This window comes from Lolium perenne, chromosome 2, assembly GCF_019359855.2.
Source record: "Lolium perenne isolate Kyuss_39 chromosome 2, Kyuss_2.0, whole genome shotgun sequence".
Taxonomy (NCBI): domain Eukaryota; kingdom Viridiplantae; phylum Streptophyta; class Magnoliopsida; order Poales; family Poaceae; genus Lolium; species Lolium perenne.
Window position 1 is genome coordinate 97,273,792 of NC_067245.2, and position 13,192 is coordinate 97,286,983.

Sequence of the window (13,192 nt, forward strand, 5' to 3'; positions counted from 1 at the left end):
AGCAACAAATTATATTATTGCAACGTATAAATCCATTATTATTTTCATAATACTATGACATCAGCCTCACCTTAGAAATGATTGGTTTCTACATCAACACCAGGTTTCCCATGGCGTTCCCATGGCGACGCCATCAAATCCCTTGGCTAATGAGAACGGGTCAAAAAAATCAATCATGGAAAAAACTGAAAACAATTGCTAACATAACCTAGATGGTACGTATTATATTTCCAACCATGTATTGCACCATTCAGAGATGTACAACGCTATCCAACAAGGTCCTCGAAACCAGCAACGAACCAGGTAAAAAGGATCTGAAGATGATCGCAATTCACAAACATTACAATTTGCATTACTCGAGCGATAGCAGCCAAACAGTTCACCCTGCAGCCAAATACAGTCTATTCGGAGCCCTTAGAATGAAATCATGTAAGCTCACCTATTTTGACCAAATGGCAGAGTTCAGATCACAGTGAATCTTGACGCAAGTATTAACATCTTTCATTCAGCATACCATTTAAACTGAATGGACCATGGAACTCAATTCCTGGCACAGAACATGAAGGAGAAGCAATTTCATTCCAGAGAACTTCAGGAGAAAGAAGTAAAGGTGGCTGCTCTAGTCTAACAATCTATTCAATGCTGAACCATTTACAACAAACATACAATGTGACTTGGGCATTAACATAGGGGTGACCACGCAGTCTAACTACTGGAGATATATCCTAACTTCTGGTGCAAAAATTTCCACCGCAGGAATGCTATTGTGTGGTCAGAAGAGCTCGCTCCAGGTAATCGGATAATGGGCATGCCACCAAAGCATTTCTCCAAATGCTGGATCCTGAACTCCATTACCGAACAAAACGGGCCAATGATTTGATTCCGAGCAGTGTTCATCCATCCATATTCTGATATCTTGCAATAGGGAGGTTAGGTCTACGGCCTGACCTGTGAATTACGATCCCATGTTGACAAGTATCCACGCAATGGATGTCCCATTTCTGCTTTTACCCATTTTTACGGCCGGGTTCCACGTGTCCTTCCATGCTTCATCGTTTCTGTGTCTGACATCCGATCTTATTAGTCACATATGCTCATTATCCATTTCTTGCTTATAACTGCAAAGCAAGGTCTGGCTGTTGTGCTTCCAAATTGATGCCAGTGGACTGTCGAGCTGGTGGTGAACCTGGAGATGAAAACCCAATGTTCAAGTCTGGACGGAGCATATCCATGTTTGGCTTCTGTTGCATGTGGGGAACCAGCCCTTGCCATTGAGGCTGGCCCTGTGATCTTGAGAAATCTGTCTGGACCAGCTGTGGGAATATTACCAAGCCCTTGTTTTGACCTGGAATTTCTCTAGAAACCTGAACAGGTTGTCGAAAGAACTGAGGGGCAGCACTTATCTTTGGTTCATCGGAAGTACGAAGATTTGCAAATGGCATCTTCCAGCCAGAACTACTGTCATGAAAATTTGGACTCACAATGGTTGGTTTGCTCTCTGATGAAGCACCAAATGAGATCCAAGATTGAGCAACAGGAGCAGATGGAATGCTCTGGCTCTCCCTAGCAGCTGGTGGAAATGCAGAGAAAACACTCCGAGAAGGGTCAAACCCTCGGTTTGGTACATTTACTTGGCCAGGCATTGCACCCATTGACTTGGCATGGTCTATGATACTATTCTGTGCGCTCGCATTCATGGCAAAGCCGTTGCCATTTACTGGATTTTTGGTGATGAATCCAATGTTGTTCATTGGTCTGCTTTTCTCAGAAGTCCCAAACTTTGCATCACCAGGTCTTCCATGGTACACCCATGTAGCTTCACTTTTGGGCTGTGATGCAGCTGCTTCTTGTGACTGGAAAAAGGGTTTTGGATGCCCATTACTGTTGTTTTGGGAAAGCATATCATGAACACCAGAAGTAGCACTTTTTGGACACTCAAGCCTCTGAGGTGCCATTTCAAGAGGGTGGGCGCTTTTAGACAGGTCACTTTTTTTCATTTGCTGAATTCTCACTGCTTCTGCTGGTTGGAAAAAAGGTGCAGGCTGGCCAGCCATTTTGTTCACAGCAGGCATATCAAGCACACTAGAAGAAGCTCCTTTTGAACATTCAGATCTCTGTGGTTGCACTTCAGGAGGGCGGGCGTTGGACGAGTGCCTGCCTTTCCTAACTTGTTCACCGGTTGGTCTTTTCGTTTTCACAACATTTCTCGACGCTCTATGTTTCTCGTGCAGTGTTGAGGCGTCAGTGTTCCTCTGTTGGGGTTCAGTAGTAACATCTAATAATCTTGGCTTATATTCTGGACTCTCAAGTGAACCAGACACACCAATTACGTTACTGACAGTGGTTATCCGATTAAGTAGACTCAAACTCATATCCTTCGGATTAGTGCTTTCTTTTGGTCTGAGTCTTTCATTATCTCTGGGGAATGAAGTTTTCCTTTGAATATTCGCATCAGAGCTAACCTGACTTCGTAATTGATCTTGCACAGCAAGAATAGGTGTTAATGGTGGCTCATATTCTCCAACCCAACCACGGCCAAACCTCACTTCAGCAGGCAATGTCTGCTGAATGCGCTCAGAAGCTATTTTCCAGCCTCGGGCACCAAGTGAACCAGCAAAACGGGCCAAACTTCTTGCGTACGAATGCTCAGAATGAAGCCCAACCTGCAAGGACACATCTCACCATGAGAACTAACCAGCAAAACGAACTGATCCAAGTATAAAGTTATGATTGGGTTTAACCAGATGTGTTAACATACACTTATCAGCTCTTTTGGCTCCGCGCAGAAGACATCAAAAGTTGGGTCAGAATCCGATGAACGCTGGTCTTCAAGTGCATGGTAAGTTTTTCGTCTAGTCTCATCAACCACAAACGACTTGAGGCTAATCTTTGCTGAATGATCTCTGGCTGAAAATGAAGGAAAGAATAAGAATGCTGGAGAGTTTTTTATGAAGTTGGGTTAATATAAGCACTTAGTTATGTAGGAGTAATCAAACGAAGTTCCTCCAGATGAAATGGGACTGCAAAATATGCATCTCAATAAATGCTGGAGAGTTTTTTATGAAGTTGGGTTAATATAAGCACTTAGTTATGTAGGAGTAATCAAACGAAGTTCCTCCAGATGAAATGGGACTGCAAAATATGCATCTCAATAAAAGCTTAGCAAAATATATTGGTAATCATAAAGAATTTTAACTACCAATGCAACACCTGAATGACTCACACCAACCCCACACATAGATCATTGAATAAACGAACAATGGAAGTAACATAGTTTCCTTTCAACGGTCATGCTTCTTTCTAAGTTGAAGATTGTAAGGGACAACCTCCCAATTATATAGCAGATAATGTGGCTGTTCAGAACTGATGGATCAACTACAGTAGAGCTGAGTGAAAAAAGGTACCTGAAACATCGTCAGTCTTCTCAGATCTGACCTCGTCTACCGGAGAACTGATATCTTTGTCCGAAGACCCATTAGCTAAGGCACATTCTAGGGGCTCAGCACCATTAGCCTGTGATACGCTTAAACCATCAGAGCCATTTCCGGCAGAAACAATGGTTTCAGGAGAGACATTTGAACCCAGTGCATCTTGGCTATCCATGCAGTCTGGCTTCTTAACGATCTCTTCATCACAGGAGTAACCTAGATCAGCTTGCTCATCTTTGCAAATAGGCTGCCTAGGCGACTCTTTTTGGCTTGAGTTGCCCAAGTCATCTCCGGATCTGCAAATGGGCTCCTCAACAAGCTTTTCTGGGGATAAGCTTAGATCTTCTCCCTTCTTGCAAACAGGGTTCTCAAATGCATCTGTGCGGGATGAGCAATCTGGCTCTTCTCCCTTTCTGCACACTGGCTTCCTAATGAGTGTCTTCCGGGACGATAAGTCATCTTTTGAAATCCGGGGCGTGGGTTTCTTGACTTTCTGTATGGGCAAAGAGGAGCTTCGTTCATTTTCTGAACTTCTTGAAATGTCTTTCTTAACTCGCACATGGTGGAGTGAGGAACTTCGATCATCCTCTGAATTTCTCGAAATGGCTTTCCTGACTTTCACTTGTCGGAATGAAGAACTTCGATCATCCTCTGAATTTCTGGAAAGGGGTTTCTTAACATGCTCTTTGTGGAATGAGGAACTCAAATCATTCTCTGAATTTCTGAATATCGGTTTGGTAACTCGCTCTTTGTGGAACGAACTTATGTTCTCTGAATTCCTAGAGACAGGTTTCTTGACTTGATCTTTGAAGCTCATATCATCTCCTGAAATTTTGGCAATTGGTCTCTTGATTTGCTCTTTGCGGATCAAGAAATCTAGATCATCATCCGAATATGTCAATACAGTCTTTTTAACTGGTCCTCTATTGCTTGGAATAGGTTTAACTTTCTGTTCACTCTTTACTTGGTTTTCTGTAGGTATGCCTTCATCTCTCAGTTCTTGAAACTTCTTTCTTGCCAGCTCTTGTATGGAATGGGCCTGCGTGTGTAGGCATGGGAAGAAACATGGAATGAGAATTGATAAACGATGGCGTTGGGAGTGCATCATCTTTTCAGAAAGGCTGCTCACATACCTGTCTGAAGTAAACTGTATCAGGCGCATTGTACAGCATGGCGTTGCTGCAAATTAAGAAGACATCATCCTGCAATTTATTATCACCAATTGTTCGAATATTATTGTTGGTATACACAAAAATTGGGATAAACCTAGAGAACTTAAAACCAGAGCAACGAATAGAAATTTAATTAGAAAACTGGCAATTTTTTTCCTTTAGGTTAAGATCACTACTATAAACTTGAGCTCAGGTCTATAACGGAGGAATTGACAACAGCCTAATCCTAATTCCTGAAGCAAACCTTCCTTGTGTCCAGAAATTACAAGCTAACAGAATGAACGAATTATAGAAATGTAACTGTGAACATGTGAAAAACTGGATAACGGACGTTGCTGCATTTGTTGGGCACTTGTTTCAGGAAGAAGCAAAAAAAGTCGACGTTTAAGGCAAGAAGAACACGCGTCAAATGTTGCTTCTAGCATTGGACGGATCCTTGTAGGTTAAATTCACTCCCAGACAAATATAGCATGAACTGAATGGGCAACCATTCCCAACTACAACATCCATTTAAGCAACAAACCAACAAACGGCGGCCCTCCAATCGCAGCTCGCGCTTTAGTTCGCTAGCTACGCATACGACAAAACGAAAAGACTGACCTCGAATTGCTCGAATGAGCGATACGCATTCCTGGCAAGCTTCCTCTTGACGGTACCAAAGTCCATTGGGTGCTCGATCACATCGCCGTAGTCGGGCAGCTGCACCAATCAAAACAACCATGGCATCATCAGCACTCAATACCACCCCCAAAAGAGATTAGCATGTGGAACAAGTGAGAATAACGCATAAAAACAATGTCCTCACCTCCTCAAGATCCACCGGCTCAGCAAACACGCCGTACGTATCCTTCCTGCGGAATCAAACAGCAGCAGCATGAAACCATGAACGAAATCCAAGTTGGCGTAATAAGCATGTAGAGGTCGTGAACCACGCACTTTTGCAGCTTGTCGAGGATCATATCCAGCGTCTGCCGATCCGGCAGCGGCGTGGTCCTTGCCATCCCTAAATCGGGCAAAGAAAAAACAGAAGCAAAATCAGCTTCTATCACTTGGATTGGAAAAAGAAGACAGGAGCTCAAAAGTCAAAATCCCATCACCGAATAGAAAGAGATCAGCAAAAAGAAAAAATGAATCGAACCTGGTACCGGGAGGCGCTTGGTCCTTGGCGCGCTGGCAGCGTCGCTCCTCCCAGCTCCCTGCAAGAAGAAGCAGATCTCGCGTTATGCCGAGGTGTGGAGTGAAGTAGAGGCGAGGACGGGGGAACAATCCGTCACCTCGTTGTTGCGAGATCTGTCGTCGCGTAACTCGATCCGGCGCTTCTTGGGCGGCTTGACCTGCTCCTCGCCGCGGGTGCGGTCGGCAGCCGGCTGGTCGTCCCCGTCGGACGAGTCCGAGAAGGGAGGCGGGGGTGGGGCCCGGCGCTGCTGCTGGTCCGGGGGAAGCTGGGAGAGCTTGACGACGAGCTTGAGCTTGCGCCGGCGGCGGTCCGAGGCGGAGGAGCCGGCCACGGCGCTGCCGTCCGAATCGGAGCTGGACGGCTCCGGCGACGGCGCCCTCCGGTGCTGCGGGCGAGGCGGCGACGAGGAGGGCGAGGAAGGGAAGGGGAAGAAGTCGTCCACTAGCGGGCGCGAGGACGCGGCGGCGGCGCGGCGCGGCCGGAGGGAGCGGCGCGGCGGCGGGGACGGCGAGCGGCAGCGCGACGGCAGGACGCCTGCCCTCCTGCGCGCGGGGTAGGTCCTCTCCGGCGACGGCGACGGCGACAGCGACGGCGACGGCGACCGCGGCATGGCTGCTGCTGGTGCTGCTGCTGCCGTCCTCTTCTTGGCGTCCTTGGGGTTTGGTTCTGCTTTTTTTCTACGGCTGCTTTTGTTTGTTTAATTCTTCTTTCTATCTATCGCTTGCGTTGCGTTGCCTTCTCTCTCCTCACTTCCACACACAGCACAGGCAGGCAGATGGAGTCCCTATCTTCTAGCTAGCTAGCGACTTGCACCAACCACTACGGCCATTAGTCCAACTTTTGCTCTCTCTCTCTCTCTCCTCCCTGGGGAAGAAGATGGGTCTGTGGGCTTGGTCTATGGAAACCTCGAATTATTGCCCATTGAATTGCCTGACTCAGCTGACTGCACGTACTGTACATACAGGAATGCCAATCTTAAACACTGCGACGTGGGAATTATCCTAAAGTTATGCAGTAATTCTATCAAGTGCCATAATTTTATGTTAGATCTGATGCGCGGAGATCGCAACTTTCTTTGTTCTTTGGAAGATTTTCTTTTAGTAAGAAACGCGTCTGGGAATTATGCTAAAGTTACGCAGTAATTTTATGATGCGCCATTATTTGGATGTTAGGTCTGATACACAGAAGTCGGGCCTTTTCTTTTTCTTTGGAACACATTTTTCTACGCCTAAAACACGTAGCCACATGCGTTGTAGCACACTTAGTCAAACACACGGAATCATTTTTGTGGGTAAAACACCAGGAGTAGGTATTTATCACAATAATAGTTTCAAAGTTGTTAGACACACATAAATGTGAGCAAGAATGAATGGCTTAATTATTGAAGTAGAGTGCAATACTGAGAGGAAGAAATATTTCTTATACATTTTCATTGTGATGCTACAAATCAGTCTATGATATTACTACATGATACTACCTTTATTCCAGTTTATAGTTCTTGCGTGTGTCTCCAAGTCGGAAATTTAACCAATGTAATATTATATATTTATTATAAAATATATCATTAGAAAGGTCAGATGTTCTACTTTTTAATGATATAATTTTTATGTTGTATAATCTATTTTATGTTGTTTAAATTGACAATGTATGGATGCACACATGTCTTGTAAACTGGGACGGAGAAAGTACCATGCATTATAGAGGTAGTATCATATGCATGATATTGCTATATGTTAGTGTCCACTGTGACTAGTCTCATTGGTCCCATTGAATTGGCCGTAAGCCGAGTAGGTGTGTAAATGAAACATTTGTGTACAAGTGTACCCCTTCGTTCCCAAGACTAGGGCGAGAAATGTGATTAGAGCTTCCTGCCTCGTGTTGGCGGCACCGCCGATCTGCCTAGCCTCTAGTGTCCTTAGGGTCACGGAGGCGCGGTGAATCATGGTTCTTGTCAGTGGGAGGGCTTTGTTTTTTTATGTTTTTCTTAGTCTGTTTAGGATTTGTGTCCTACTCAGAAAGGCGTGGCGGTGGTGACTCCACTAAAGATGGAATAAGGCCCTCCCCATATATCCCCCGTCTCGGTGTGCTTCTAGCATCACCGGTGGGCGTGTGGAGCTTTGTCTTCGGCGGATCTCGTTGGATTTGGTCGGTGTTCTTTCTAATCTACGTTTCTCTTCATTGGCGATGGCAGTTGCTCTTGTGTGATGATCCTTTGAGACCTTAGCACGACGACTTCCTCTTTGCTTACTACAACAAGCTCTGCTACGACAAGTTTTGTCTGGCTCCAATGAGGGAGGAGTGAGGACGGTGGTGCGCCTTCGACTCATTCGAGTGCTTGTAGTCGTCGCTAGGTGGTCCAAGGACATGTTTGTAATTTTTATTACTCTTGGGATTCCTTGTACTGCTCTTGGAGATTATGACTAGATTGGTGACGTTTTCGCAAAAATAATATTATCCAAATATTTACATTGTTTGAATAGCAACGACATTATCTGTGAATACATTATATAGGTGACTAGAGGGGAGGATAGGAGCTATCAAAATCTTACCCTTTGTCAATTTAAATGGCTTGACAAAAGTTTTTAGTAATGTAATTAGATGGGCACCCTAAATGAATAAGCACAAACAAACAAGAGATGACAAGGAACATGTAAGAGCAATGGTAAAGGAAAGAGGTAACCGCCAAGAAGAAACACGTCATGCAAGATGTAATCCTCGTAGTTTACATTTTTTTAGGGGAAGTACGTCTATGTGGGAGTGGTGTGGTGCCACAGAGGCCACAATACCACAAAGTCCTCACTCTATTCTCCGGTTTGCAAACCACCAAGGTTATCCCATGCTCCGATATGCGGTGTCTTTCCAGGTAGCAATTGAAACCTTTACAATAATATTGGGGCAATCTCCACAACTAACTTGGAGACTCCAAATCTCTGTAAATGTAGATGGATAATTCAGCCAGGACACGAGGATTGGGGCAATAGGAGAGGCAATTCATGATCATGAAGGAAATATATTGGAAGCCAGTAATAACCCTGATGCTTTTTCTATTGATGCAGCTTCTACGGAGGCGCTTGCTATACATAATGGGTTGTACTTGGCGAACCAATTGGGAGCAAACAAACTCATCATGCAATCTGACTATAAGAAGATGATCGAGATACTAGGTGATGGCGGCTTTACATCAATGCCGGTGGCACCGATTCTTGAAGACATTTCTATCCTAGCTTTCATCATTTACAAAAGTTGATTTTGTGTTTTTTCCTATGGAGTCAAACTTTATTGCTCATGTTTTAGCTAAGGAGTGTGATGCCGGTGGCACACGACTATTGCGCACACTTTGGGATACTAGCACCACTGGCTCCATGATTGTCACAATCCTACAAGGTCATTCATGACTTTTACTTGGAAACTATCAAAGGAATCCAAAAGATATCACTTCTCAATTCTTGGCATGGACTCGCTACTATTAGATGATTAAATTCTTGGAAGGCAATGAATGGATAGTAAGTATTTTGATAGCCTTGGTCGATTGATGTGGATGTAATTAAGATACTTCATTGCTTATACCTCTTTTTGACATGAATGTTCATACTTAATTTGATGATACTAAACTTCCGGTGTTCCTTGGCAAACTAAGAGTTAACTACTTAAGCTAGAATAATTGTTTTCACAACTAGCTATTCATACTTATAATCTTTATTGTGATTATCTCGAGTTACCAATGATTGTATTATATTATTGGCACTTCTCTAACTATGCTAAGCTTTCAAATGAAAGAAGTGTTGGACTCATAAGGCTACCACCTATAAGTGACTTTAATTTCTCGTTGTTTTGGTTTAAACACCAAGTTCCTTATGGTTCTTTGTTTCTTGCTCGAGGACGATCAAGTTTAAACTTGGGGAAGTTGATGGCTGTGAAATACGCCATATTTTCTCGCGTTTAAACCCTTATCTAAGTAAAGAAATTGACTAAGTTTACCTCTCAACTTGCCACTAATGCGTAATCAATGCAAAGATGTGCAATCTCTTCTATTTTTGGATGCAGTGCAGGAAATTGTGTCATAATGGAAAATGGACCTGCAATTACTGAACAAAATCACGTCAGGAGCATGGCAAAGTTGACTACACTCGGAAAGGCGGTTCTAGGAGCTTTAACGGGCATCGGTACGGGAAAGCCCCGCCCGTTCCTGAGGTCAAATCCTATAAAAGTCGTGAAGGGACCGCCGCTGAAAAGAGAGTCATTCGTCGCCAAACAGAGTCGCCATCCACCAGATTCATCTGCATCACACCGAAGGAGATCCATCACCATAGTTCATCCATCCCATCTCCCATCTCCTCCATAGCCATAGCCATCACCATTGTAATAGAGATATCCTTGAGAATTCGACCATTGTAAGAATATTGTGATTTCAATCTAAGTATTTTGTGCAATGATTTCTATCTCTGTATTTGATCTTGATATTATGTGTGAGTAGTCCTCACGGGTTGCGGGTTGGGGTGAATCCTCGCAGCGTTCATGTACATCTAATCTTATCTTATGCATAAGGATTGAATAGGAGTTTTGCAATCTTGTATCCTTGTCTCTTTGCCTCGTCTTGATGATCTGCAGGTACCCATATCATTCGAGTCAATCAAGGGAAGAGGTGGGATGGGTGGAGAACGGCGTGCTACCACGAAACCTCAGTGACGGAAAGGGGAAAGTAACAGTACATGTTTAGTGATTCATTCGGGATCATAGCACAATCATCTAGCTTAAGGCTTTGGTCTGTATTTATTTACTTAATAACTGATGTTGCGTGCGGCTGTAAGGACAATGGTTAGACCATTTGGCTCTTGTCACCTCTGGCTTTAGGGGCAAGAGTATTTACAGATGTGCTACTCACAAATCTATTATCACTATTTTATTTGTTACACGTATGAGTTTCATTTATATATGTATGCATAGCTCCAAGTGAAACCTTAACCTTGTCCTATTTCCATCATTGAACACAACCCTCCTAAAAGTAAACTAGATAGGTATGGTAAACTAAAAATAAAGTACACTAGCAAATCTTGTAGACGTTTCCTTCACACCATTTAGCAGTGCTTCCCAAGGTTCGATTAAACCTAGGTCTTCTAGGGAAAAAACTTATCAACAATCCGTAATCCAGAACGAAGGTATCATCCAACTCCATCCAAGCCGCTAGTGCCCCACGCTATAGGCGCGCCGCCGCCCTTGCGATCGTGTCGGTCTCCAGTTCGCTCACGAACTAGTTTCAACTGTCAAACCAGACTAATTACTTGTCAAACCGGCTAATCAGATATTTTTGTTATGTGTAAACAATTACCCCAAATGTTGGTGTTTTGTGAAAAAATCTTAGGTTTGTGGTTTTGTGACAAAATTTATGCAACTTGTGGTCTAAGCTGGTAAAACATCTACCTAGGATGACCTCTTACATCTAGAATTTCCGAGAAACCCAAGAGTAATATGTTCCACAAGGTTCCATAAACTTGGGATGGTTGAGTGGGTATATATGGTTTTTTTGGAAGTGGTTTGAATTCCACGCAACCTTCCTCACTCGAGCCCATGCATATCCCTGGGAAAACCTAATATAACTACCTCTCCCCCTTTGGCATCAAAGCGCCAAAAAGGGAAAGGGACAATGCTCAACGGCCCAAGGGACCACTCCTCGTTGGTGGCCTTAGCATCAGGATCATTGTCATCATTATCCTAGTCATCATCACTCTCATATTTCTCGACACTATGTTTTGCAACTTCGTCTTCCATGCAATCGTTGTCCTTGTTGATGGAGGAGGAAGGCTTGGAGGTCACAACTGTAGGGATTCGTAGCATAGAAAACAAAAAATCCTATCGCAAGAACGAATAACAAGCCAATATCTAATCTGGTAGACGGTAGCAACGAGGTTAAGATCATCATACCCTTGAAGATCGCTACGTGTTAACGATATTAGATCTCGTGGTTGATGTAGTCGATCACTTGCCGCATGCAAAAGCGTGTAGAAGATCTTGACGGTGCCACAGTCGGGCAGCACCTCCGTACTCGGTGACACGTTCGGTGTTGATGATGACGTCCTTCTCCCTGTTCCAGCGGGCAGCGGATGTAGTAGATCCTCCTCGGAATCCCGACAGCATGACGGCGTGGTGGCGGTGGTGGTGGAGATCTCCGGCAGGGCTTCGCCTAAGCACCGCGTGAGTAACAGGAGGAGGGGGTGGCTAGGGTTTGGGGAGAGGGGGCACTTGGGGCGCTGGCATTGGGTGCCCTTGGGTGGTGCGGCTCTAGTGGTGGCCAGCCCCTCCCTCTCTCCCTCATTATATAGGTGGAACCACAAGGGTTAGCCCAAAGATTCGAATAAGAGTCCAACTCAAAACTTACCATATGGGTGAAACCTAGGGGAAGTGGGACTCCTCCCTTTCCTTCCCCTAAGGCCGACCATGGTGGTGGAGTCCACCATGGACTCCACCTTCCCCTTTGGTCGGCCGGCTAGGGTTGGTGGAGTCCATCCGGGACTCCACCTTCCATGGTGATTTTTTCGGAAGGTTCTAGAACATTCTAGAGTCTTCCATAAATGTACCGGATCATTTCCAAACTTGGAAAGTGACTTCCTATATATGAATCTTATTCTCCGGACCATTCCGAAACTCCTCGTGATGTCCTGGATCCCATCCGAGACTCCGAACAACATTCGAACTCAATTCCATATTCCATATCTACTTAAAACTACATCAAACCTTAAGTGTGTCACCATACGGTTCGAGAACTATGCGTACATGATCGGTACTCCTCTCCGATCAATAACTAATAGTGGTACCTAGAGATCCATAATAGCTCCCACATATTCAACGATGACTTCATGATTGAAAGAACCATTCACATAAAATAACAATTCCCTTTGTCTCGCGATATTTTACTTATCCGAAGTTTGATCATCGGTATCTCCATACCTAGTTCAACCTCGTTACTGATAAGTACTCTTTACTCGTACCGTGATATGATATCCCTTGTGAACCACTCACATGTTTGCAAGCTAATCAGATATCATTCCACCGAGAGGGCCCAGAGTATATCTATCCGTCATTAGGATGGACAAATCCCACTATTGATACAAGTGCCTCAACCCTATACTTTTCGAACACTTAATGCCACCTTTATAACAACCCATTTACGCAGTAGTGTTTGGTGTCATCAAAGCATCCATCCGGTGTAGGTGATTAACAAGATCTCATGGTCGAAGGATTAAGTTACTATGCATATTATAGCTTAAAGCATAAAGAACTAAATGACTTGATCATATGCTACGCTTACTACAAGTGTATGTCCATCACATCATTCACCTAATGATATGACCTTGTTATTAATAACATCCAATGTTCATGATCATGAAACTATGATCATCTATTAATCAACAAGCTGGTTT

At 44.2% G+C, this 13,192-nt stretch overlaps 1 protein-coding gene across 1 annotated transcript; it reads right to left on the reverse strand.

The window, feature by feature from the left end:
• Positions 1 to 479: 479 nt before the first annotated feature.
• LOC127333348 (uncharacterized) lies at positions 480 to 6,555 on the reverse strand. The gene is made up of 9 exons (XM_051359737.2): positions 5,875 to 6,555; positions 5,739 to 5,796; positions 5,537 to 5,603; positions 5,406 to 5,451; positions 5,201 to 5,299; positions 4,562 to 4,630; positions 3,405 to 4,467; positions 2,759 to 2,907; positions 480 to 2,663 (listed from the first exon to the last, which is right to left on the reverse strand). Exons 1-9 carry the CDS (start codon positions 6,385 to 6,387, stop codon positions 1,113 to 1,115), a joined length of 3,615 nt encoding a protein of 1,204 aa, XP_051215697.1. The 5' UTR covers positions 6,388 to 6,555; the 3' UTR covers positions 480 to 1,112.
• Positions 6,556 to 13,192: the final 6,637 nt, after the last annotated feature.

Excerpts from the sequence above, each read along its gene's own strand:
- LOC127333348 (XM_051359737.2), bottom strand. The coding sequence starts at position 6,387 with ATGCCGCGGTCGCCGTCGCCGTCGCTGTCGCCGTCGCCGTCGCCGGAG. Across the intron at positions 5,797-5,874 it reads ACAGATCTCGCAACAACGAG|GGAGCTGGGAGGAGCGACGC; the intron begins GTGACGGATTGT and ends TTCTTCTTGCAG. Across the intron at positions 5,452-5,536 it reads ATCCTCGACAAGCTGCAAAA|GAAGGATACGTACGGCGTGT; the intron begins GTGCGTGGTTCA and ends TTGATTCCGCAG.